This window comes from Pteropus alecto, unplaced genomic scaffold, assembly GCF_000325575.1.
Source record: "Pteropus alecto unplaced genomic scaffold, ASM32557v1 scaffold76, whole genome shotgun sequence".
In the NCBI taxonomy this organism is placed as follows: Eukaryota; Metazoa; Chordata; class Mammalia; order Chiroptera; family Pteropodidae; genus Pteropus; species Pteropus alecto.
In genome coordinates this window covers 30,585,912-30,613,073 of record NW_006443138.1, presented here as the reverse complement: position 1 = coordinate 30,613,073, position 27,162 = coordinate 30,585,912, and the positions used below count along the sequence as shown (strand labels likewise).

The window sequence follows — 27,162 nt, the reverse complement described above, 5'->3', positions numbered from 1 at the left end:
GCAGGTATCACCATGGACCTATTTGAGGTTGGTGGTCATGAGTGATGGGTCAAGTGAGACCCATCAGCTCAGCTTTCTATATTTCTCTACCCTTTTCAATTGCACAGCTTCAGGTATAGATCTCTGTCTAGTCAGATTAGATTAGAGTTAGTGAGCAAGATAAATGAAGAGAGGAATAGGAAGTTGAGTATAAATGCAAGTGAAAGATTATAACGATGGGGCATGGCATCTAAGCTGGTTGGAAGGAGGAGCGCACATAATGGAAGGAGGAACAGAGAGAATGATGGCATGGATAAATGGATTGTTGGAGGAAAATGCTGAAGGGAGTAAGCTGGAAAGATGGGTCATATTGTTTAGAGAGTAGGATGTTTGGTTTGAGGTTATAAGGAAGATGAGTTATTAGTTATGGCAGGGGTATTGGCTATAACCATGGGAGTGGGCAGCTGAGATAGAACGGAGTCAGGATCCCTAAGAAAGAAGCTTGGGAACCCAGAAGCTCCTGGAGGGCGGTGGCAGGAGTAAGGAGTGTGGGAGAGTGGGAGCGAGCCAAGAACTCTTGTCTTCAAGGAATGAGGAATGACTTAAAGGTCTGTAGAGGCCTGCAATAAGGAGAAGTGGGGCAGCGGGGAGTAGAAGAATCTGGTGACACAACCACTAAAATTGGAGGTTTTTAGGGGGAGGAACAGTGGTCTGAAAGCAGAAATAAGGAGAAAGCGGGGCCATCTCCTGAACTCCAGGCCGTGGAAGGGGGCATCTGGGAGAGGAAGTGGCCACCTCTAGCGACTTCAAGGGAACTAAGACCCTCAAGGTAGAGCCATACCTTGCGAAGAGAGTGACCAGAACGAACCTGAGGATTCAGGGCAGCACTTGGGCCACTTACAGTTTGACTGAAATTCAGCTGCACCCATCATTTACACATTGCTGCTTTCTCTCTACAGAACTGAACATTTGGGACAGAGACTGCATGGCTCTCAAAACTGAAAAGTTGTTCCTGGCCCTTTACAGAAAATGTCTGTGGCCCCCGAATGGGATACAGACTGTGGGGGGCACAGTGGGAAGGATTCAGGAGTTGGGTAGAGAGAAGGGGTTAGATCGGAGGATGCACCGACCATATGGGATGGGAGTCTGGAGGACTGGACTTTCTGTGGTAACCAAGAAAAATAGGGAAAAGGGTATGTAGGGGCAATTTCTGTCCTTTGTACATGGAGTCACTGTTACATAGTGTGTGCTGGGTCACAGCCTGGGGTCCAGAAGGAAGCCTGGGGATCAGAGCTGGGTCCCCACATCAGATCTGAACTCAGGGCCAGGGCAATTTCATTTTGAGGGTGAGGCTCGAGCCTTAAAGGACTCATGCCCCAGGGCACCGGACCTGGACCTGGGAGGCTGCAGCTAGGGGCTTAGCTTTGCAGAAGCTCAGATCCACACAGGGCCCAGCAAGGAGGCCATTGGTCTAAACTGAGGATTTTCAAACTGTTCTCCATGGTGCTCCTTGGAGACTTCTTGGGCAGAGAGGCCAGAGATGAGTGACTGGAATTCTGGCTCCTTTCCCCATATTTTACGGAGTGGCTTCCCTTCTTTGATCCATTATATGCATTGGGCCTCTGAGTAAGGCTTTGTTTGAACAATGGGTTCTACAGCTAAAAGAAGTTTGATAACCCTGGCCAGAACACATCTAAAGTCTCTCTCCTCTCCATGATTCTTTCACCTCAGCTTGGCAATTTGATGGTTTTACACCTTAATTGGAGATGTCTTAAATCCCAGGCCAAGGCTGCCAGGATGGGGGAGCATGCTCTTTTCTCCACAGAGAAATGTTCTTTCCACTGAAGTCTAGATCATTGAAATGGAGACCAGTTTGTAAGTTTGTCAAACAGCATTCCAAATCCAAACCAGATTTGGTTGCTAAGTATTTCCTGGAAGAAAGCAATATGCTTATCAGAGTACATGGTGTTCACGAAATGTTATTCAGCAAAGGGAGCAGAGATTGGACAACTTTCTTCTTTTTTAACCCCTGCCCCAACTTGATGCACATGCTTTAATAAGTGTCCGCTTTTAATTTTGAAGGGGTAGAAAATCCAGGAATGGGTCTAGGAGATATTTGTCTTGGTCTGCAGGGATTGCTGTGTTTCTCCTCGATTAGACACTGTGAAGGCGAAACCACTGCCTCGTGCCTGCCTGTCCCTAAGGGCTGGGTTCAGGTGTGAATGCTTGGGGGTGAGGGGGACTTCTCCAGGAGGCATGTCTGGCAATTCCTTAGCTGGACATTAGAGGACACTGAGGCTCTAGAGGGCCCGGCGAGTCAGAAAGGCAGGGCCAACATATTGGGAGGGAGATAGAGACATAGAAAAGCCTTTGTGGCTGCAGCAGAATCTCTCGAGTAGGTAGAGCTACAGAGGAAATTCCTTGGTTCTTGGGGTAGGGCTGTGGGAGGTAGCTCACAGAGGTCTCTGAAGCCCTCTCCACATTCATGCAGCAGTCCCATCTCCCCCATCATACCAAGGAGATAGCTCCACTTTACGAATGAAATGGGAAAGGTCTATGGAGAAGAATGAAATGCCTATTGTCACAGGGTACTGGGCTGGCATTGCCGAGGTGAGAGAGTGGCCCTCAGCCTGACACTCAGGCAGCAGGCAGGTGCGCTCAGCTCTTGCTGGGCAAGGCAGACTCCCCTGATGTGCAAGAGGCCAGAACAGACCTTCCCCTAAGTAGCTGTGGCAGGGGAAGGGGGTGGGGCAAGGAGAGCAGATATTTCCCAGGAGATGCAAGAGAAATAGAGGGATATTCACTTGATAATGTAAAGGCAGCAGGAAAAGTAGGTATGGCCGGAGAGAAGTGGCTGAGTTATACCTTTTGTGGGGCCATGTGTATCATTTGCTGAGTTAGAAGGATGGGCTGAGATTTAGACTGGTTGGAAAACCCCTAGGACCAATAGCCTTTGAGAAGAGAAACTAGCTGCCAAATATGGCCGTGTGTGAGATTAGTAGGGAAAAAAAAAACTCAAACGGTCATGGCGAACCACAAAGTGAGCAATTGCTAGTATCATAACCTCAGTGGCTTAGTCAACCAGAGGCATCTCTTGGAAGAATGCCAAACCTGAATGCTTCCCTCTTTTCATCAGTGTCATGGTCTAGACCCCAGGGAGATGTGACTAGCATCTGGGCTGACCCCAAAAAAGCTGCCCTCTGGGTTGGAGGAAGTGGAGCAGTCTAGGGGATGTAGGAAGGACTTAACAAGCTGGAGACAAGTAGGGCGGCCCAGTGTGCAGCCTATGGCCAGGCACTTGCTCCCTTCCTCCCCAGGCTGCTGTTTGATGTCTACCAGGTGCTTCCTGTTCCTACCTCCTGGGCTAAAGTTGAGGCCATGAATGGGGTGCAGCATTGTACCTAGTCAACTCCAACTCATTCATAAACAGAAGAAGATGCAGAGTCTCTGCCTAGACAAAATCAGTCCCAGCGAGGCGCCCCCAACTCTCTATCAGCCTCAGAAGCATCAGACCTCAGTCTGAGGCTCTTTTCTATGCATGTGTGAAAGCTTCCCAGGAGACTCAGGCCTTGAAGTAGATTCTGGATTTAAAAGGGCTTTAGGGGCATTTGAAACAACCCACCTTAAAGACCTTTACTATAGTTTACTGAGTTAACTCAAGGCACTTTTCGTTTATTCTGGCATGAACAGAAGCAGCAAAATCTCTCATATAGCTGCCTCTTCACTCCAAATCCCCTGAAGCCAGATCTCTACCTGGTGAATACTTTAACTTTAGTGCTCCTGATGCCACCCAAATGTCCCTGATGTTAATGTGGCAAAAGTGTGTTACTCATTGGTTAGGCAAAAAAAAAGACAACAAAGAAAAAACTCTAAAACAGTTCCAAATAACCCTAATAAGCCATCCAGATGGCCAAAGACAAGGAAATAACTTCTAAATGACCTTGATTTGCTCTTGTATTATTTCCTGCAGGAAAAACCAGAAGCTCCCAGGAGATCACAAGTAGTGAGTGCTCTGGAGAAGCCACAGAGGTCTAGGTCTTCACTAGGATAGCACAAAAGAATTCATGAAAATAGTTTCTTGGGATAAGAGCCTAACGACATATTGACCTTGAAACTGAAGTCTGTTGGGATTCCAGGAGAGTAAAAACACAAGGTGGCCATAACTTGATCGCTCTCTGGGCTCAAAGTAACAAGAGATAGCTCAAAGAAGCCAGCTTGTTCTTGAAATGGAATGTACTACAAAGGTGCCCTCCCTTTACAAAATGAATGAGTTGTTGGAACTTCAACTGTATGTTGATAAATTACATCTTACACAACGTACGTAGGCTTGTTAGGTACAGATATTTCCTAGAGAATCTTTTTGTGAAGTTACTAATTCCTTGATAAGGAAATCATTACTTCTAAATTTTATTTAAGATTCCTTACATTGCTTTTTATTAAAAAGCATATATTGGCTTTGTCTCATCTTATTACTAAAGTGGAGCAAAGAGTTAAGGGGAAGGTGTGTTTGATTTGGGTTTTGTCACTCACTATCTTGGTCCTTAATAGTTCCCTGTTTTCCTATCACCCATCTGTCCAAAGCAGCTTGGTTTCTTGGGCCACAACAAAGCCCACTGTAGAGGTGAGGGTGGGCATCCATAGTGCTTGTGTGCCAGCCCCACCCCCATGCCTATAGACTGCATGCTCACAGGTAAGCTGAACTAAATCTGCTCAGGGATATAGCAGGGAAGTTGGTCAGAGGAGCTGTTGGGCCAGATGTGGTTGGAGATGGACTAAAACGCTTTAAACAGAGGACTCTCCCTAGCTACATGAAGGACCCTGGGTTCCATCAAAAGCACTCAGATTCACTCGTGTGTGTGCGCATGCATGTGTGTGAGTATATGTGTGCATGTGGGAGCCATGGTGGGGGTATTTCTAGGTAGTAGCTCCTCTCCCTTTGGTGAAAGTCTAAATTCAAAGAGATATTTAACAGATCCTCTTATCTGGCCTGAAGCCCAGTGCCACAGTGACCAAATCAAAAAGGGATATCAATACAGAAGGAAAAAGAGGTATGTATTGGTTGATGACAGGAGTGAGAGGAGGGAATAGAGAAGGGCAGCTATACTTACCCTACAACCACAATTATAAAATCTAGTAAATTCCAGCCATTGCGGAGGTAAGCGTTGGGGTGAAAGAGAAGTCCATAGGCTATTACTTTTAAAAATGCTTCCACAGTAAAAATGATGAGAAAGAGATATTCCACTCGTTCCTAGGAAACAAAAATAGAAGAGAGAGAAAAATAAAATCTTTAGATTAGAGATTTATGAAGTTTTGCTCCAGTAGATCTCACAAAGAGGTGGAGGAGAATGCTGCCCTCCCCTCATCAGTAGGATCTAAAGGGAAACTGGGTAGGACCCCCCCGCCCCCACACACACACCAAGCCAAATTATCAACTCCACAGTCTGTTCCACTATTAGAACTCTGATCCACTGGGCATTAAGTTTTGTTTTTCCCCCTAAGTCTTCAAATATCTTCTGTTAAAGTTCAAATATTAGAAAATTTACAGATTTAGGGGGAAGCATCTTACTTAGTCAATCAGGGAACATGTCATTGTACCTCCTCAGAAGGGAACTCGTAATGTCTTGATCTACAGGAAAACAATTCCTGAATAGAGGAGAAGAGTGCTGAGAAAGGGGGTGAGACAAAACCCCCTTGATTTGTAGGCCATGATTTTAAGATAACCAACCCTGGAGATAACAGATATAGTCTTGGGGCGTGTCCTAGCTGAGTTCTCCAAAACAGAGCAAAAACACAGCTGCAAAGAAATCAAGGCATTGAAGATCTCTTAACGGAGGCAAAACTGCTCACATACACGGATCCAAAATTTTGAACTCTCTCTTTTCTTGAGAAAATAAGTCTTTTTCCAAAGTCATTGACCAGGTTAGCACTGAAAATCAGCATTTCCAGGATGGAGGCAGGCACTGAGGTGGGGCGGTAAGTGGAAAAGGCTCCTCTCTTTTCTCAAGGGTCAGGAGGTAGGTAGTCTTTTCTTCCCTCTGCCACCTTAAAGAAGGGCTTTGCATTTGAGGCTTCAGCTCCTGTCCCTGGGAGCCCACACTGAATAGGACAACCTCATTGGCTCAGTTAGAGCGAGCCAACTCTGCGCTGATTCGCTGGCTTCCCTTACCACTAATTGCTTTCTCCCATAACCCATTCCCAGGGTGCAGCCTTAATGGCCGCCAACAGGCGAAGGCTGCCTGCATGCCCTCATGCTCCACTGCTCGTCTCTGCAGGAGCCTCAGCCCATTTCTCACTGGAGCCACAAAACAACAGTTCACATAGCATTTGGCCACAGGTCCTCCAAGCAGGACGGGCTGGTCCACAGCCTCCAGGAAGCACTCGACTCAGAACCTCCAGACCTATTTTCCTATCTACTCAGTGGAGCTCACTGAAGACCTCCAGGTCCTGCCCACATTGTGGGGACGGGGGGAGGCATCGCCCAGGAAGGCCTTCCTTCTTCTCCTAGCCTACTGGGAGGATGCTCCAAGACTGGGGTTTTGGGAGTCTGATGGGTAGCTCTTCAGGAAGAGGTTAGCCCACACGCACCCCTGTGCTCCCTTCTTTCTTTCCAGATCTCCTAGACATTCAACTAGTGCTCTCCTCATCTCCGGGTGAAGCAGTTGAAAGTTAAAAAATGCAGAATTCTGGGCCCCACCCAGACCTAGTGAAGTAGACCTCCTGGCTATGGAGCCTGGAAATGTACATTACAGACAATTTCCAGGTGTTTCTGAGGCACCTGAAGTTTAAGAACCACTGGCTGTGTACTGATGGAGGCCCAGTACTGCCAGCAACTGCAGGAAGGGAATGGACAGGTTAGACTGATTCGGCACCTCAGAGTAAGGCTGTCCATCCTTTACTTCCTACCCATTAGAGCATCTTAAAGTTGGTCTGGGGACAAGGCTGCCTGGGGGCTGTGACCAAGGTACAAATCACAGTGTGTGGGAGCCTCAGGTCTTTTAAAGTTAGGTAACGTTGAATTAAAATGAACATTAAGATAGTGTTGGAAGGGTAAGGACATTACAAGGGTACAGTGCAACCTGAAAAAATGTGTGGAAGTGGGGGTCTATCAGTCATGCAGCCCCCATCGCCATGATGGTCAGAGCTTTCGTGTTTGGCACAAGACGACAGGGCACCCTCTTCTGTACCCCAAAATACTCAATGGGGGATTCACAAAGTTGGAGTTAAGATGAGAGGGGAAGAAAAGGAAAGGGAAACAAACATAAATTAGGTATCTACTAGGTGTCAGGCACTTTCATGTGTTCACGTATGTGCTAGTTAACTTTTACCCATCTATCCTTCCATCTATCCATCCATCCATCCATCCATCCATCCAGTCATTCATTTTCAGTGTGGTAAAACTAGCTGAATTATCTGAAAGTGATTGTGGAGCTCCTTCTGGATTGTCTAGACAATGAGCTTTCTGAGACATGTAGCATCCAAGCTTAGAGTACTTCCTTCCTGGGTAGGGAAAACAGTAATATCCCAAAGGCTCTAGGGCCCTATGTGCTGAGAAGCCAGCATTCCCAGACAAGTCCTATAAGCAACTGGTACCCCCAACCCAGACTGCCCGGCACTAAGCAGTCTGTTTGTTCTCTCATCTACAAGGCTGCTTTGCCTTGCTTGATTTCTATATATATATAGATATGTTCATATAGATATATGCTTTTTTTTAAAGCCATAAGGGAGGAGGGGTCCTGGTCCCTTCCACTGCAATGCAGACCCACACTTCAGGCCCAGACTTTCAAAGCTGTGAATAGATGGGACTGGATCTCCCAGGACTCCTGGAGGACCCCTTTCCCTGATGGTGAGTGAAGCCCGATCTGTCTTGGAGCAGTAATGGCTTTGCCACTTCAGATGGTTCCTGTCTCTCATCTTCCTTTTAATTACTTTCTCTTCCTCTCTAGTTCTACTTCCCTCTTATTGCTTCCTTTCCATTTTCCTCTTGTTCTCCCTTTGTTTCTTCTCTCCCTGCTCAGTTCTTAGGGCTACCACTGGCAGCTGGGGGTCCATGGTCACACCCATGTCTGAAATATTTAGAAGGATTCAGTGGAGAGAGAGCCTCAGTTCCCAGGAATCATGATATCTTCTAAACACTTGTGGAACTAATTAGACACTGATGAGTACAGGCTATCTTAGTTTTCCATTTATCTTTTCACATATACATATCCTGCCTTTCAACTATGTCATAAACTAGAGCACAGAGACTCAATTATCTTTTGATGGTAATAACCTTGATTTTGACACCAATTGACTCTGAATGTCTTTGGGCAAGTCATTTTACTTTTCTGTGTCTACTTCCTTATCTGTAAAAGAACTAGTTAAGCATTTAAAAATATATACAGTGCTGCAGAGAATCCTACGTTTACACTGTGCTGTTTTGGGAGCAGTTACAGGTTAAGGGAAGACTGAGAAAGTAGGGCTTTGGCTCCCCCAGCCCTTGAAACAGAGTAGCACCATTTAACCCACATGCTAAGTTGTCCAATGGTCCTAACACAGTTGAATGGAGTCCAGGGAACTAATTTGATAGGGACATAGACAGAGAACACACACAGAAAAGAAGTAGCCGCCTCTTCCTGACCAATCGGGAAGGCTTTTATTGGCTTTATATGCTGAGTTCTGCATAAGATTTTATTTGAGAAAAGGAATCATTGCTTTTTGTGTTTTTCTTGGAACTTTGAACATCACTTCCAAAGTGGTAGATGATGTCCAAATACTCTCTGAAATTCTGTGGCAAGTGAGGATGCTGGTGCCTGGCCTGTGTGCAGTTCTGTCCAAGGCACAGCTAGATTCCAAGTCATATAAAGGAACAAAGAGTTCCTCCCCTCATTGTTCTGATGATTTCCATAACACAAATGGATTTTATAATAAAAAAAATCCTTCATTAAAGAGATTATTAATATTTGTGTTTTAGGAGAACATAAACTCCTTGTGAGCAGAAGCCATGTCAGTGTAGAGCTCTTAGGACAAGGACAATCATGAAGAGCCTGCCATGTCTATTCACGTATGTACATTTCTGCACACAGACACATGCATGGTACAGCTGGGTGATGCCCATCATCCATGCTGAATGCTGGACAGCTTATACCTGCTATATAACAGACCAGGGTGTGAGAACTGATACTAAGAGAGCCTCTGTGCACCCACTTAAATTTATAAAAGTGTATTTATTGAAGCTTCCAAGAATTCTACACAAAAATAACTGATGAGGAGCCCAGTCATATAATTCCATCTCAGTACAAGATGCAAAGACTATAAAACCAATAACAATGCTTTGAGTAGAACCTTGTATTCCAGAATGTTTCATAACTTAAGTATCATTCAATCTGACCTCAAATTACAGCCTCTTGACTATTCTCTAACAAAGGGAAATAAAGAAACTGGAATACCAGAGTTCCTCGCTCTCTAGTTCTTCCTTCTCTCATTCATTCATTCATTCATTCATTCAGTAGGTCACAAAATTTCCTGAGGGTCTGCTCTACCCCACACAACTTGTCATCTGTCCTCTTAGGACACTGGTGGACTTATAGAAATAAGAAGCTGAAAGGGCCTTCAATAAGGATATGCATTCTAAGCTCCTTATTATACAAAAATAAGGGGACTTGTTCAAGGCCATACATCTACCCCGTGTGATAAACACTCGGGTTTACTGGTGGCTGGTTGGTGCTCCTTCTGATACAGCACAGCTGTTTTTGTCTGTGGACTGACTGAAACCCTGGATTACTGTGCCCACCAGGGTGTGGCTAGAAGGGTGGACAGCAGGGGTCCCAAATCCTCCTCCCTCCTAGGGTCTCTACTGGTACTTAAAATACAGCCATTAAGAAGCCTTTCTTCCACCAGTGGACAGCTGGATAAACACAATGTGGTGTACATACACACAAAGGAATACTAGACATGAAAAGGAATGGAATTCTGACACATGCTACAACATGGATGAGCCTTGAAGACATTATGCTACGTGCAAAAAGCAAGTCATAAAATGATAAATATTGTATGATTCCACTTATGTGAAATACCTAGAATGGCAAATTCAAAGACAAAAAATAGATTAGAGGTTACCAGTAGCTGAAGGGAGGAATAAACTGTCTCGAGGAATAAAAACTTTGGAAATAGACAGTGGTGATAGTTGCATAACATTGTGAGTATAATTAATGCCACTGAAGTGTACACTTAAATATGGTTAGAATGGCAAATTTTATGTTATATATATTCTACCACAATGGGGAAAAAAAGCATTTCTATGAATCTTAAAGGTTTTCTAACTGTTAGGCGTCTCCATCTAAACCACCTGAAGTCATATTTAAACTTGTAACAACTACCATCTTAATAAGGACTAATTCATCAGAATATTGACAGCATAGCTTTTTCTTTTTGTGAGACCCTGGACAGATGCCTGGATTGGGAAGAAGGGGGTTGAGCAGGGAGGTGGGAGGCCACTGAAGACAACTGTTTCAATTTCACAGTTTTTTGAGCACAGACCCTTTCCAAGGGCCTTATGTATATAGAAGCCTATTTAGGAGGTGCCTGGTGGTTCAGATAGTGTGGTCTTAAGACTCAAGACTTCTTGTAAATGAAGAAAGGATAGGGCAAACCATTTAACAGTCTAAGAGTAAAGTGGCCTTGAAAAGAACATTCACCTACTTATCAAGGGCAAGTAGCAATTGCAGCTGAGTGTTTTAGAGTAGTTTGGTTTGAAAAACCAAAAACTCTATTCCAACTGGTCTGTGTTCTTTGTGCTTGCCCATGATGCCAAGTTGAAATGACGTATCCACTTATTAATTTCTTGTGTTCATGTCTTCCTCTCTAGAGACTGGCCTTGCCTCAGCTACCCCAACATGTCACACCAGCCTCAGATCCAAAGTGTACTGAGTATGCTGTCTCAGATGTCTGGGTGCTGGCCTGCCCACTCTTCCTGGGCCCTTCACCGCCCCTATCCCTGAGACAGTATCTCTGTCCATCCATGGGGCCTTCTTAGGCTGTGTTACTCAACCGTAAACACCCACTGGGCAGAGACTGGCCTGCTGGGGTTTTCTATCTGGTGTTCAGCATGTGAACGATACAGAAGGAACAACCAACCTTTGGCACAAGCTGCCTGCATCACCCTCTTGGAGTTCAAAAGAAACCTGAATGTCACACAAGCCAACCTCTTGCTCACAGCAGGAGCTCCCTCCACTTGACCACCTCCATCTCAGGACTGTCATTTCCTTATAAGGCTGCCTGTCTTGTCATTGGGCAGCTTACCGTCAGCGTATGGCCAGCTCTTTCCTCTCCAAGGACTTTACTCTAGCTCAAGGATATTATCTTTTCTTTGAGGGTAATGGAGAGGACAGAGTAACAGATATTACCAGTCAGGGCTGAATTATTCCTAGGGACAATGGGGCATTTGCTTAATGACCTGTGGGCTAGTGTGTAATTTCCCAAATGAAGAGGGGGGCGGGCAGCTGTGGCCTTAAAACTTTCCTAAATGCCCACCTTCTTTGGAGGAGTAGACTGACACCTGACTCAGGGAAACAGACTCTATCTTTTCTGCCCATCCCACTGCCTGTCCCCATCCAGGCTCCTGTCACTGGTTGTTTGGTCTTGGAGCTGCTTCCTAACTGGTCATATTGATATCTAGGCTGTTTTCCCACTTAAAAACCTTCAATGGCTCCCCTCTGTCTTAAACTGGAATCCAGCCTCCTGATCCTGGCTCCCAGGTCTGTCACAGTCTGACTCCACAACTCCCTCTGGCCTCATCCTTGATCAGTACCTTTGTACTCCAGCCACACCAAAAGGCTCAACACACCCAAATCAGACATATTGTTATATGCAACCTTCTTCTTCATGCTCTGCCAAGCCCTGCCCCTTTCCCTGCCTGGCAAACTTCTCCTTGGGATCCTAGACAGCTCCATTGCCATCACCTTATCTGGACTTCTCACCCCTCCTTGTCTCCTTGCCCCAGAAGGGGTGGGATTAGCCTAGTCCTTCTTCCTAGTTGCAGGACCCTATCTTCGGATCACGGTGATAGCACTTATTACAATGTGTGTGTTTTCTAGGTGCTTCTCTCCTTCAGGGACAGAGTGCCTGCAGGGCAGAAGCAAGTGTCACCTTTGGTTAAGAGGTGTCTTTAAATGATAGAGGAAAAAGGGCTCTGGAGTCGACACACCTGGGATCAAATTGTTTCTCTATGACAAGCTACATAATCTCCCCCAAATTTGGTTGCTTCACTAGTAAATAGGAAATAGGTATACTGACTCATGGGTAATTTTGAGAATTAGAAGCAACATAGTCATCATTCAAATGGTAGTCGCTCACATTACTGTGGTCCTAGCACCTGCACACAGTAAGTATCCTGCACATGACCCTGCTCCAGGTGGCTTTGTGTGTCCTCTCCAGAAGTCCTGGCTCTGTCTGCTCCCATGGTGTCCATGCTGAGCAGCTGCAGTGATCAGCAGTACCATCCCTGCTGCCTCTCCCTGTCCCCTTTCCTGCCCTGTCTGCATCAGCCTCAAAGCTGGTGGCACAACTCATTTTTGTGCCTCTTGATCCTCTTGATTAGAGACTTGAGCCCTCATGTCTGCTTTCCATTATCAAAGTAACTTAAAGACAAAGCAAAACAAAAACTTCTCTGTATCCTGTTTGCTGGGTTCCAGGTGTTCCAAACGTTCTTGCCCCACCTCTCTCCTTAGCCCTTAGATCTACAGGGATCTGTGTCTCTGGGAACCTGTCAGTTCTTTGCCCCTTCGAGTGACTTATTTCAGCTATCGTGGACAAAAATGAAGGATGATAGTCAGTGCTCTAAGGAGCAGAGGACCAATGAATTGAGGGAGTCTGCTAACCATAGTATTACCACAATGATAACTCATGGGTAATGCTCGACAGCTCACAAGGCACTTGCCCGTACATTTTAAAGTCGAGTCTCCTGATTACTTTGTGAAGCAGAAAGGGAAAGTACTTTTATTTTCCCCTTGCTCTCACTTTCTTTTTCTCCTTACACCACCGCCACCACCACCATCATCATCACCACTGCCATTATTATGGTCACTACTACTGACATCATCACCACCATCTTAACCACCAACCATCACCATCACCATTATTGTCATGATCACAATCCAGTGGCTTCAGGAGGGGCATGTGACCCACACTATAATCTTTTCTTTAGTTGGACATGCTCATGTCTATAGACCAGGCCTATAACCATGTCAACCATCTGGGGACACGAGGACTACTGGTTGAGGACAAGAGCAACATGCTGAGGGGGGCAGAGAGAAAGGCTGGAAAAACTTGGGATCCTGGATAAAATTGTTGAACCAATTAATTAACTCAACCAACTTTGGTGTTATCCTAATTTGGGGCTTATTTTATGTGAGATAAAATTTCCTCACTGTAGAAACCATTTCAAGGTGAGATTACTAATACTTACATCTGAAAGCATCCTTATTGATAGGCTCTATTTGCTATATCTACATGCCCCTCCTCCTTCCGCTTCTTTATCCTACTTCTGCTCAGTGCTTCCATCCCTTATCAGCCATTTGGGCACATTAAAACTAAGCTTAGTTTCACCCAGCCAGGGAAGGCAGGAGCTCATAAACACTGTAAGACAAATGGACCTCTGTCTCCTGGTTAGCTCTCAGCCCGTGTGTGAGATGCTTATTTCACATTACTGTCTCAGACTAGATCTATAGAGATCGGCCCGAATCTCCATCAGAGGGTAGCCATGTAATTCTCTGCTTAGTCTCTTGTTCCAGCACAGGACTGTTGAGACAAAGGATGTGCCTTCATGAGGGAGTAATATTACAGTCCTAAAAGAGGCAAGGCAAGAGGCATAGAGGAGCCCTTCTAATATTCAAGTGGCTCTCTATCTCCTTTTTCTGTGGGCCCTACAGTCTTATGGCCAGTCTGTCTGTGCTGTTCATTTGGGATTTTTATGTATGACACTACAGCATGTTTTATATGTTCTCTCATTGCAGCAAGTGTCCTAGATCTCTCTTACACGGTCAGGAGTGTGAGTGCTCCAAGGGCAGGAACTATGTCACAATTTTCCTTGAACAAGGCCAGGAACTGGAGGCTCACAGAATCCTCTAGCACAGAGTTGGAAGAACACCTAGTGGCCATCGAGGTCAATTTCCCAGCCTTGGCCTCTCTCAGGGCCCACACTTTATGGTTTACAACGAGCTTTTTCACATTTTCTTCCTCCGTCTGCTCCTAGACAGCCCGTGGGTCAGCAGGTTGCCTGTCACCCAGAACTTGGTGTACGGCAGTGGGAATGGAGAAGGGTGACCTTCTTGCTCAGCCACCTAGCCCTTGTGCCCTACAAGAAGCACCACAAGGTCATGTAGCATCGTCATCATGGGGACCACCGTGAAGGGCGCTGAACCAGAGGACTGTAATTACAAAGGGCATAAGTGCTGTCTCTGCTCTCCAGGCACTCACAATCCAGCAAGGAGACAGGAAGGGTGTGCCTGGTGTGACTGGTGGAGAGAAATTATGACACAGGGTCACATTTGCTACTCACCGCATAAGTGCTATGGATAATAAGCAGTTTAAGAATCTGGAGAAAAGGCATATTGCTGAGGGCCAGAGGATAGGATGTGAGTGTGGGCTGGACCTGAGGCCGGGGGGGAGCGGGGTGGGAGAGACTGTGGGTTGAGCTGGGCACAGTAAGGTGATTTCCATATGGGAAACACTATCCCGTGGAGACATCAGGAGCAGATGATTTTTGCTAGAGAGTTTGCATTGTGGGAGACGAATCTGGATTGACTGGAAGGTTTAACGTAAAGCAGACCTTGAGTGACAGGATAGAGTTTGTACTTCACATAAGGGTGTTGTCCCAGTATTTAAGGTCTATGGTAACTTGGATTGATGATGGTTTGTGATCAAAAGGTGATACGTATCAAGCTAAGATAAAGATAAATATGAAAAGCAACCCACAAATGGATTAGACTAAATTTGGGAGACCTTGAAGTAGTCCAGGGATAGGTGCTGACCATTTGAACTACAGAATAACAGAGTAGAAGGAGAGAAAAGGCAATGACGGATTCAGAAAATGCTAGGACTGGAGGCAGGCAGAGAGGGGCCTATTAAACAGGTCATCAAGACTTCATTCGGAATGGCTAGAAGAATGAAAGTTTGCAACAATCAAGTCCAAAGTGGGAGTTGGCCAATGCCAGCAGGGTGGCTTGGGCATGTCACATAAGCTCTCTGGACTATAGTTTCTATCCACCAAGTGTGAAGTTTGGACAGATAACTTCCACTCTCCTTCCTGCATCCAGCTAGAAGACGACCCAGTGTAGTGGGAATTTCATGGCACAGGCAAATCTTGAGTTGTAAAATTTAGGTCTTCTACAACTATTATACCCTAGCCAAACTACTTAAATTTCCTATGCCTATATTTCCTTAGTTATAAAATGGAGATAATATTTTCCTATCAAGACTCCTTAAGGACAGAAGGGAAAACGTATGCCAACATGTTAAACAGAAAATATTTAAGAAATGTTGCCCTCAGTAATCTCCAGTGACATCTGAGATGTGACAAAGACATGACAAAGAAAAGTACCAATATCCAAGTGGAAATGTAACAGGTGATTAGAGATGATGGGTGGGTAAGAGTAGAAGGTGTGGTTTTGGGAAACAATCTATACAGATAAAGTCATGAAAGTTACATGAAATCCATGATCAAAGAACAAGGTGATGTTATGAGAACAGAGAATATGGGTTCAGGAAGGGGATGCTGGTGAGGGGGTGGCCCAGTGCGGCGTTTCTCAAGATTATCATCATTTTTGCTATGTCCATGTATTTGTAGTATTGTTTACTTAATACTTTTCTTTAAATCAACTCACTTCTCTTTCACATAAACATTTAGAAATGAATGTTTAAATCATAAATTTCACTATTATTGCTTGTCAAGATAAAAGGTGACAGTAAAAATAACTTAAAATGTTTGTCCATGTACTCCCTAAAATCATCTCACCCACCTCCCCAAGTACACATTTCACACTTGGGGAGATACTGGGTTCAAAGACTGTCCCTTGAAAGGATCAGACTGACTCCATGTGGCTCCAAAAAGTAGGAGGAAGAAAGCAGGACCCATCAGTGGAATTGAGAGCGGGGCTGGCTTTGCCTCAGCAGAGAAACTCTCTGGAGTTGGAGCTCTCCGACAATGGGAGGGCTGCCTATGGGGTCTGTGCACCCAGGCACAGGAGTGGACCCTGTGGGTGTGGACTCATGGATGAGCCTCAGAAATTACACATCTCCTCCAAGGTCCCATTGATGACCAGCAGTCCTTGATGCCATTTGTGAGAGGGAAGCAAAGAAAGTGAGTGAATAAATGAATAAGTGAGTGAATGGATGAATGGGTGGGTGGATGGTGGATGGATGGATGGAGGCAGGAAAGAGCTATTCATCAAGACATTCATGGGTCCAAGGCAGTGCAATGCTTTTGCTGTCTTGGCCAGCCCCTTTCTTTCCCACCTACTGGAACTTGCCCAGGCCTGGGACTGCTCCCGGTCTTGTGGCCCCACATGAATATCAGCCTAAGGAAGCCATCTCTGACTCTGTGTGCAGCGAATCCACCAGCTGGATCCTCCTCTGTTCCAGCTCCTCAGCCTACCTCCAGTGCTGAGATAGGCAAGTGGCACCATCAATCCAGGCTCCTTAAAAACCAACAGGCAAGAAAATGAAATGCCCACCAGCGGCTGCCAGGCCACACTTGCTATATAATTCAGAGACGTTAGTGTGCATGTAAGCTTCAGCAAACAGAAGCCTTGTTTGGGCAACAGGCTCCTATGGCGCTGGCTGCTGGAGGACCCGGACTCTGCCTGCTTAAGTGCCCCCAGGCTCCTGCCTCGAAGGGAACACTTCCCTCACACAACCTCTGTCTTGGCTTTGTTTGCTCTCTTGATGCTCTGGCTCACTCCTGGTGGTTTGCTCCGAAGCTTGGGAGGACCACCAGGTTATGTAGTGTACAGAAGCATCTGGACACAAAGCATCAGGCTGGAACAAACATGGAAGCTCCTTGGGTCCAATACCTTAGTTTTCCAGATGAGGACAGTAAGGCATGAAGAAAAGAAGGACTTGCCAAAGCCACAAAGCTGCATAATATGTATAATATAAATTACATGGTAATAACGCTCATTTACAACATTCCATTAAAAAAAAAAAGCGTGTTGCATTTATGCCTTTCCTGATCTACCATCCAAAACACGTGCCTACTCCATTATCTGAACTGATGAGACTAGTGTTTGGAGGACTGTGTTTGGGGTAATAGTCTGCCTTGTGCTATTATTAACTGTGAGTACATCATACTTCCTCTATCAGATTATGCCTTTCTAGAGTTAAAGCCCTAGGTTCACCATGTATCAGCACACCTGAAACAATGGCAGAATATCAGACGGGGAACCATAAGGATTTGATCTGCTGCTTATTACCATGGTTCCTGGGCACATCTCTTTGCCTTTCTGAGCCTCGGTTTTCTCATCTGTAAAATGGGATGGCAAAACCTACCTTATAGGGATATTGTAAATTCGAAATAAGAAACTTAAATAATATTTATTATGGTCTTTTATAATTGTCACGGTGTTATACAAACATGCTTATCATTACTATAAAATAAGCAAAAAAGAAAAAATGATCTAAATGTGAAACAAGCAGTGAGAAGCACTAATTTCTCAATCAAGACTGAAACACGCAGAAGAGAATTGACTTCTCCAAGGTCAAACAGGAAAGCTGGGAAGAGCCTTAGAGTGGGGCCTTCAACCTCCTGCTTACGGTCAGACACTCACCTCCAGCCTCTGTCTGACTCTCTGTTAGTCTTGGCCACCCATTCCTTAAGGTACTGACACAGTGGGGCTGTGGGGTAGAAAGTCAGACCCCCAGAGCAGGAGAAACCAAACTCCAGAGTGTTGGAGCCCCTTCCGCTGAGTTGCTAGCGCAGGTTTCCAGGATGGCCATCAGGATGTTGATTAAACTACTTTCATTCTCTAGATATTGATGGCACCTGGTGCTAAGGGGACTGCCAGAGCACCAGCGATGCAAAGATATAAAGATATGGTCTCTGCTCTGCAATAGCCCATAGTCCACTTCCTGCTCAGGGAAGTCAGTGAGCTTATACCTGACGACCACTCCTAGTCTCTCTGCTGACCACAAGTCGCCTAAAAAGGGCTACCCTGCCTCTCCGCCAAATCAGGCGCAGCTCCTCACACCAGAGCTCTTCCTGGAAACTGGCTGATGCCCGTACTGAAGGCAGATCTAATTTAATAAGTGTTTCTTGCAAGCTGCAAACAGTCATAATTTTGGCTTTTTGTGGGTGTCTCCCTTCTCTTGTAAAAATGGACTTGTTCTCCTTGTTGATCAGTTCAATTATAACGATATATAACAGAGAGAAATAAAAACTGGGGACATGCCCTAACAGGGGAGTATGGTGACCATGATTCAGTCTTTCCCTTTGGGGAACCCCAGCAGGGGCGAGATGAGCTTGAGCTGTCTCTTCCATGTGAGGATGGAGTTTTGTGGTAGGTGAGAAGGAGGATGGGAATCTCGAGATCCAGACACCAGAAGCCACAGGGCCCAGGGTCCTGCATTCACCATGACACTCACCAAGCCCTGCTGTAAACTGCTCACTGCACAGCAGTGCAACAGAGCTGTACACACTGCCTGTTGGCGGGGTTCCTCCCATCCCTTCGTGGCAGGCAAACAAGGTGACTAGACCTGAACGTCTCACAAATGGACCGACTCTTGGTCCCAGTTCTTGTTTCACACCAGGCCTTGGGTACGATACTTTATGTAGGGAGGTGGGCACCATCATTATTCTCAATGTATGGGATTGGAACCATGGTCTGTTTGGCACCAAGCTAGTTTCTTAACCATTATGTTATATGGACCTCTCAGCACACAGCAGCACATTTGGATCCCTGTATTCCATATTGCCTCTTGTTCTTTCTCCCTCTGGAAACAGAGAACAAGGGCAATGAGCAAGCTGTGGCAACAAGAGCACCATTCTAGAAGTCAGAAGTCTTGGGTTCTAATTTAATCTCACCATCATCAAGCTGGGTGACCTTGGTAGGCCATACAACCTCTGTGAACCTGATTTTTCTCATCCTTAATGTCCACAAAATGAAGACGTTGGATTTTATCAGTAGATCCCAAACTTCGGTTCTGGGATGGCTACCTGGGTACGAGTGACAAATATAGCTCCTGGGTCCCCAACCCAGATGTGCTGAATCAATATCCTGGGAAGGGAATGGGAGTCTGGATTCCATACAGGCTCCTCAGCTTCTGAAGAGTCCAAGTTGGGAACTATAGGTCTAAATGGTCTCCATGGTTCCTTTGGGATACAGGATTTGCAAACATATCCCTGCTTCCTGGGAGCAAAGGTGCTCTGTGGGGAACAACCTGAACCAGCTGCACCTGACAGGAGGTGCAGAGGGGTGGGGAGAGACAGAAGCTTTGCTTGAAGCTGCCCACAGAGGAGTGACATGTGGCTTTTACAGAAATGTCTCAGGCCAGGCACAGTGCTGGGACACTGGGTGACACTGAGTTGGCAGTGGGTGTGCTTCCAGGTTGGGAGGCTCAGAAGCAAAAGGATGCCAACTGAGGGTGGGGCGGTCAGGCCTGCTCTTTGCCGTTGACCTGTGGTGACTAGGCTCTCTGTACCCAGCTCTGCGGAAGTGTTGTGGGAAGCACACAGGAAGAACTTCACGTATTCTGGTGAGAATGAGATCTGTACATCCTGATCACTGCCATACCATGTAGGAGTGCATAGTAAGTGGCAACTGAAGAACAGAGACCGGGTCTCTTGAGTTTAAAGGGGAGAAAGGGAAAGGGAGTGGTATTACTGAGTACCCCAGTGCCAGCATAGGGTCTCATATATGTCCAGAGGCTCGGTAACAGATGACCCCCCTCTGGGCTGGGTAGGGGAAGGACAGATGGGATAAGGTGTTCCAGGTCGGGAAGCAAACCCAAGGCATGTCGGGGAGAAGGGGTTTACAGGTTCCCACAAACAGTCCTGGGAACTAGTTGGAGACTATATTGGACCATGAATCGAGGTGTCATGGCCATTAACCATTTGCAGATCTTTAGGCAAGACACCTAGTGTCTCTGGATTTCAGTTAGAAATAAGAAGACATGGGATGAAATATAACATAGCAGATCTATGGAAGTTAGGATCATGGCTCAACTCTCAGGCCTTAGAATGCACAGCCTCCTCTCATACTTAGTATGCACCATTGCACCCTTACTGGAGTTGGCCTAAACACCCAGACTTGTAGAAATCACCCTTCTCCATAACCGAACATGGGCCCCGCCTGGTGCAGCTGGGTTCCCAGTGTACAGGATACTGTGACTTTCCTGGAAGTGAGCAGGGAAATTGGTATCTATCAAACAGCTCCCAGCACCTCTTGCAAATATTTGAACATGACACACAAAGCCATCTTCCAGACAGGAAGCACAGCGTCAGCCAACATGTGCCTGCTACTCAAAGGTTATGAAGTACCTCCATGTGTGCTATCAGATTTTCTTAACCTTAACCCTATGAAAGAAGACAGGGTAAAGTCACTCCCGTGTGACAAATGAGGAAACTGAAGCTTAGCCAGCTGGTATATGGTGTAGAAAGGGTTAAAACCTAAGTGTTCTGATTCCAAACCTAGTACTTTTCTCCTAAATCATCTGATGTGCACTCAATGAATAAAATACTGAGTCCCAGAATTCACTTGACTAGAGTCCTTTTCAGCCAGTTTGTTATCAGAACCCAGATCCATATCAGGTTGATTAGTATCCTCCCATCTCCAAGTTCATGTCCTTCCTAGAACTTCAGAATGCCAGTTTATTTGGAAATAGGGTCACCACAGATGTAATTAGTTAAGTTGAAGTCATACTGGAGTAGAATGGGCCCCTAATCCAACCTCCATACTGCAGGCCAATCTCACCATCTACTAAATAGGGCACTTAAACAACAATTGAGTCCCTATGAGGAACTGCACATGGCAGGGCTCATGGAGACTGGGAAGATAAGATCTTCTCCCTCAGGGAAGTGGCCATCTTGGTTGGTAGGATTAATACCCCCAAAATAAAATTAAATACCACATGAGGGACACAGGCAGCCAATGCCACAGCTGGCTGAAGCCACCATTGAGCGCTTCTTGGAGAAGGGATCTTATGGACTGAGCACTGGGGAAGAGACAGAATAGAAAGCTGGAGGGCAGGGCATGATCCCAGGTCAGGAGACAATCATGTTCCAGCACAATGCATTCCACTGCTTGGCTTGAGCAGGGGCTCACAGGGAAGGGATGGGACAGGGGCCTGGTCAGGGGGACTTCAAACGTCATTGAAGGAACTTAGGCTCTTTTCTGTAGGCAGTGTTGAATCAATAATGCATAAATAAATCATATAAAAGCACTTTTCTGGTAGAATTAAAACATATTCTCAATTTCCAAGCAAGTAATACAAGATCATCTTTCCTTTGAAAGTATTTCTCAGCTTGAAAGCTTCGAAGTGATGGGGCTGAGTGTTTGATCTGATAGTTACTAACATAGTATAAACATTCCAAAGCAGACATACTTTTGCTTTTAAAAACATGCCTTACAAAATGCTAGTCATTCTAGGCCTAGTCGTGACCCCACCCCCACTGGGACACCTTTCTGCTTGTGCAGGTCTCTCTCTTCTGCGAATTCTTCCTCTTAATTGTCTATCTAGTGGTTCCCAGGCTCCTGTCAGGATATCAAGGATCAGTAAAATAGCAAAAAAATGTTAGGGATGGAAGTAGGTTGCCAAGTCTTTATTCTGCCAAGTAGAAATGTTAAAAATAACAATGAACATTTATCATCCCTTTTGTTTCATAAAAGGAGGGAGAAATAACCCCAGAATAAAGGGTGGTTGGCAACCCCCACTGCCATCACCATCACTCTTATACACACACTGCACTCTGCTTACTTTTCTCATCTAATGCAGTCCAATAAATCTTCACTGTAGAGCAGCACAGGCCAGCAGGCTGACACTGGGAAGCTTATGTTCTTCCCATTCTCTACCTCACTGCATACTTTCTGTGTCCTTCCTATGAAGGTGTTCTTTGCTCTGGTACCCAAGTTCCCCTAGGATTTGGCTCCAGCTAACCAATCTGTGGAAGGTGGTAAAAATGGCCGCCATATTTAATGGCTCTTCTTAACAAGAATTAGAGTCTATTTGCCCATCTCTTGAATCTGTGCTGACTTTGTCACTTGCTTTGACCAACAGAATACTGTGGAAGTGACATTATGTAACATCTAAGCCTAGGCCTTTTGAGGCCTTGCAGCCTCTCACACTGGGGCTTTTCTCTCACCACGTGAACAAGCCCACAATAGCCTGCTAAAGAATGAGAGACTATGTGGAAAGAAGACACAGTCACACCAGTCAACCTAGCCAAGGCCATTATGAATGAGCCAATTCTAGTGACCCACTACCTGACTGCAGACAATTGAGCAAGCCTAACTCAGACCAGCTGAGCCCTGCCTGGTCCAGAAGATCCACCCGACTGACCCCAGTCCACATTACTAACTTGCAGAAATGTGAGCTAAATGAATAGTTGTTGTTCAGAGCAGGGGTCCCCAACCCGAGCTGCGGATCAGTACCAGTCTGTGGCCTGTTAGGAACCGGGCCACACAGCAGGGGTGAAGAGTGGGCAAGTGAGTGAGTGAAGCTTCTTCATCTGTACTTGCAGCCACTCCCCAGCACTAGCATCACCACCTCAGCTCCACTTCAGATCACCAGGCATTAGATTCTCATAGAAGCTTCTGTCCCTGGTGCCAAAAAGGTTGGGGACCTCTGGTTTAGAGCCACTAAGCAATGAGGTAGTTCGTTATGCAGCACAAGCTGTTACACTACCTTCCAACCACAATCTGCATGGGCCTTCTATGCCCTCCACTGCCTTTAAAGACAACTGGGCTTACCTATCTCCAAGAATTTGCCTAAATTACTTCCCTCCAAGGCCTTGACCTGAAAGATTTGCTTCCTTTCTCCTCAGATTTTATCCATTCTTCAAGATTCAGGTCAATTGCCTCTTCTTTCAACTACTCAGAACTATAGCATTCACTGTCTGTGCCACTCCCTTGGCCCTTAATCACATACACCTCACCATGTGGCATGTCTTACATACAGGAGCAGATTACTTCTGATAATGTTAACTTTATATGTGTTTATCACATCTTGCTTTCTCAATTAGATTGTCAGTCCTTTATGGGCAAAGGCTTGTCTCATATTTAGACTCAACTTTTAACCCAATATCTTGTGCAGGATAGGTATATTTATTGCTCATTGATTGATGAGACTTGGAAATTCAACGAGTATCTGAAAATAACCACGCCGAGTCAGTTCTCAGCAATGTACCTTCCACTCAGCTGAGCTGTGTCCTGGATCCTCTTGCTTTTCCATGAGGTCTGGGCTCATTTTTCAGTCCCACCACAAAGACTTTCTAGAACACGGGCCATGCTCATCCGTTCTCCCTACATCCGTTCTCCCTACTAATAGCCCTGAAAGTCAGAGAGGTGTGCCCAAACCAAAGCAAGCAAAACTCCTCTCGCCAAATTACTTCTTGATTTTCCAAGTCGCCTGGGACTTTCTAAAACTCTCTAAAAACTTTCCCTTCTCATTTCTGTGACCTTTCATTTGTCTCAGGCACTGGCATTGGATAATTTGGGCTTCCTGTGCCTTTCAGCCTTCACTAAGGTCTTTAAAGTGAACTACAAAGCTTCCAGAGAAAAACAGATAAAAAGCTTAGCATTGCAAATGAGGACAGCATTAAGCCCAGGCTGGAAATGAGGTAAGTATTCAAAAGAGCTCTAAAGACTGGCTGCTAAAGGTTAAACTGGGAAGGTAAAGGCCAAAGTTTCTTGCTCTCCTGGTTTAACTGGTTAGGTTTTCTCAGAGGGCTCATAATAGTCAGCAACATTGCTTTTGCTGTCCCACATTTCTCCCTTCAGATCTTGCCTGCCCTGAGATCAGTGCCACCATGCAGTCCCCTCACTTGAGCCCCCATCTTTCCTATAATCTTGATCACTTTATTTTCTAATAGCAAAGATAGCAAATCATTTTAGGAATTTAAGAAAACGCTGAGGCAAAAAATGGAAAATAAAAATGAGCAATATCCTATTTCCCTTCTTTGCGTGCATTTTGCCTTTCTAAAATTGTCATATTGTTCATATCGTTATAATCACTTTTATTTTTGCTTAACAATAGGTTTTACATATTTTATATGTTATTCAATTTTGTTTCCAATATCACTTTCAATAAACTTATAGCATTCTAGTAGCATGACTAGGTGTACTACAATTTATTTACCCAGTTTTCTGGTTTTAGTGCTTTAGGCTTCTACTGTACCTGCGATTTGGAGCCTGTCCCTCTTTGGGAGGTGGATGGCCAGCGGCCCGTTTTAGCCCCGGGAGCTGTATATGAACTAACCATGGACACTCCTCCTTCCCCCTGGAGCAGACTACCCACCTGAGTCCAGTGGGCCCTGCTTCCTCTGGGGAGCAGAGGAATTACTGTTGGCCGATAGGGAGAGGTCTGGGTGTCCCCAGAACTCCCCGAGACACCAAGGCTTGGGCGCCACCAACAAGGATCAAGCATTCTTGCTAGAAGAGATCTTATGAGCAACTAGTCAAGTCCCCCGTTTTACAGATTAAGAAAATGAAAGTAAGATATAGGGAATGACTTGTCTGGAATCATACAACTAGTTAGAGGCAGCAGGCCTGGGACTAGGACTCCATGTTCAGTGCTCTTTCCACTACTTTATGCTCTTCCTCCTCTTCCTGTGACACCACTGACAGGGCACCTGGCCTGTTTGTGGTTTAAGGAACCTCTTCACACTTCTCGGCCCTCAGACAGCCTCATGCCTGTTGCCTATACCAGCTTAGACTCCAGGTAGAGGCTTCCCTAATCATCCTCTCTACTGCCCTCAGGAGGCACCCCCGGGAGGTGTGTCCCACACGGACCCTGACCTTCACAATGCAACCGGAAGAGTGGGCAGGCAGAGGATCCTGCAGTTCCCAATCTTACTACAGAAACGGGACTTGGTGCATGCTCTGGGGCCACACCCTGGTTAACTCACACCCCTTCTTGGAACACCCGTAGCCCTCTTTTCATCCTGCCTATTTTCCTCCCAGAGGTATCAGGAAGAACCCTTCCATTCAGGGGTTCCTTTCTACTTTTATGGATAAGGAGAAGAGGCTGCCATGAAAAGTGGAGCCTTTCCAATCACGAGAACGCACAATTCTCCAGGGACTGTGGTTCTGGTTTCCAGGTGGGCCAGGGATATTTGTCTCCATTCTCAGCACAGCAAGTCGCCCCCCACCTCCTTGTGAGCACAGCTCCATGCTTGAGCTTTCTGCAAAGTGTCACATTCTTCTTCATCTCCATGTCCCTAAGGCACCATTGACATGTTTTTAGCTAAGACACCAAACATCCAAGAAAGAAGATGGGGATCTGTCTCATGCTGGGTGAAAATAGCCCATCCTCCCATTTCCTATCTTCCCAGCAGGCTGCTGCATCTCTTCCCTTTTGCTCTCCTTTTTGGGCTCTTTTCCCTGTCTTAACCTCATCTCCCCTTTATTTTTCCTCTCCCCTCTGCCTCCCTAGCCTTTTTTCTTTTTCCCACCTATTCCTTCTGTTCCCTTCTTCACTCCTCTCAGATTTTCCCTTTTCTACCTGAGGGTTGGGCAGCTGTGCACATTCAGCATTCATCGTGTCACACGGTAGTTCAGCTACTTGAAGCACCTTTTGCAGATTGCTTAGAATTTGTGCAGACCCACTGAAAATGGAAAAACATAGACGTGAGCATCAGCTTGTGATACTGATGATGCCATTAATGAAACACCAGACCCTGTGAGGTATGGTTTGAGGGAAAATTTCCTGACCAGTGTGGAACCACATAACGAGCACAGGTTACTGAAGAAACACTGACCTTTACATAGCCTTGTCTGAAAAAGGAGCAAGAGAGGGGCAGAGTGAGCTCAGTCCACTCACCTGAGCACTGTGAACCCAAAGTACAACAGTAGCCTAAATAGCAATCCTCTCCCTGCACTAACTTCCTTTGCTGGAATGATCTGAGACTGAGGAAGGAGTCTGAGCCCCCAGCTAATATTCTCACAGTGCTAGCTGGGTAAAATATCTCCGTAAACACTGTCTTCGTTTTTCTTATTCTTATGCTTTCTGCTTCTGACTTGCGGATATAAAACCTAAGGTGGACAGGGGACAATGAATTCAGGGTCGTATATAAACCCCAAGGTCACAGTACCAGAGAAGAGTCTCAGTTATGATATTTACTACCTGGTTACCACCACCACCGCCAACTACTGCTACTGCTACTACCACTGCCACCTCAGCTACCTACCACTTCCGCCAACTAATTTTATTATATGTGTTCTAAAGCCCAACTGCTGTCCCAAGCACCCTGCATGCATTACTTCCTTTAATCCTCACATGATGTAAATATATTATCCCGACCCTACAGGTGAAGAAATCAAGATGTTGAAAGATGAGGTCGACTCACCCAAACCGTGCAGACTGTAAGTGCTCTGAGAGTGTTTGAACTTGGGCAGTCTGAGCCCAGAATGCTGTTATTTAACCTTTCTTAGCTTTAATTTTTTTCACCTTTAAAATAAAAACAATAAAAATAAAGCCTGTATCATGTGATTGTGGGTACAGACATGAAAGTGCTCTGGAAACTGTGAAGTGTGCTATGGAAATACCAGTTGGCATCAGTCCCAAAGTGTAGCTCCCCTTCAGGGCAGAGAGAAACTTCTCATAAAAAATTATCATAGGATTACATAATTTTAGGGGTAGAAGAAGGAGGTCAGATGTCGTGCAGCACAATTTCCCACTCGATGCAAGATTATCTAGATTCATGAAGTTGAAAGAGACCTTGTGAGTAACCTGGTCCAACATCAGATAGGAAAGTGATCCTACTCAAGATGACATTAGAAACTAGGAGCAGAGTCAGATCCAAACTTGGGTCTTCTGACCTTTGTCCAGTGCTCATTCCATCACTGCAGTGAGTGTTGTCTTTCCCCTTACGTGCCCTGTGGGCAGATGCTACCTGGCTATCTCTGCAGCTTTACCTGCTGAGCCACATGTGACCTCAGAATCCTTCTCAACACAGCGCTCCAGGCAGCTACTCTCAGTGTTGACTTACAAGCTGACACT

At 45.6% G+C, this 27,162-nt stretch overlaps 1 protein-coding gene across 15 annotated transcripts in view; it reads right to left on the bottom strand.

Annotated features, from left to right (window-relative positions):
• CACNA1C (calcium voltage-gated channel subunit alpha1 C) overlaps positions 1 to 27,162 on the bottom strand; it is a 606,859-nt gene that overhangs the window by 229,982 nt on the left and 349,715 nt on the right. For all 15 annotated transcript variants that reach the window (XM_025041061.1, XM_025041070.1, XM_025041069.1 and 12 more), the window contains exon 4: positions 5,088 to 5,227. In XM_025041061.1, the coding sequence (XP_024896829.1) occupies positions 5,088 to 5,227 (140 nt within the window). The remainder of the gene's footprint in view (positions 1 to 5,087; positions 5,228 to 27,162) is intronic.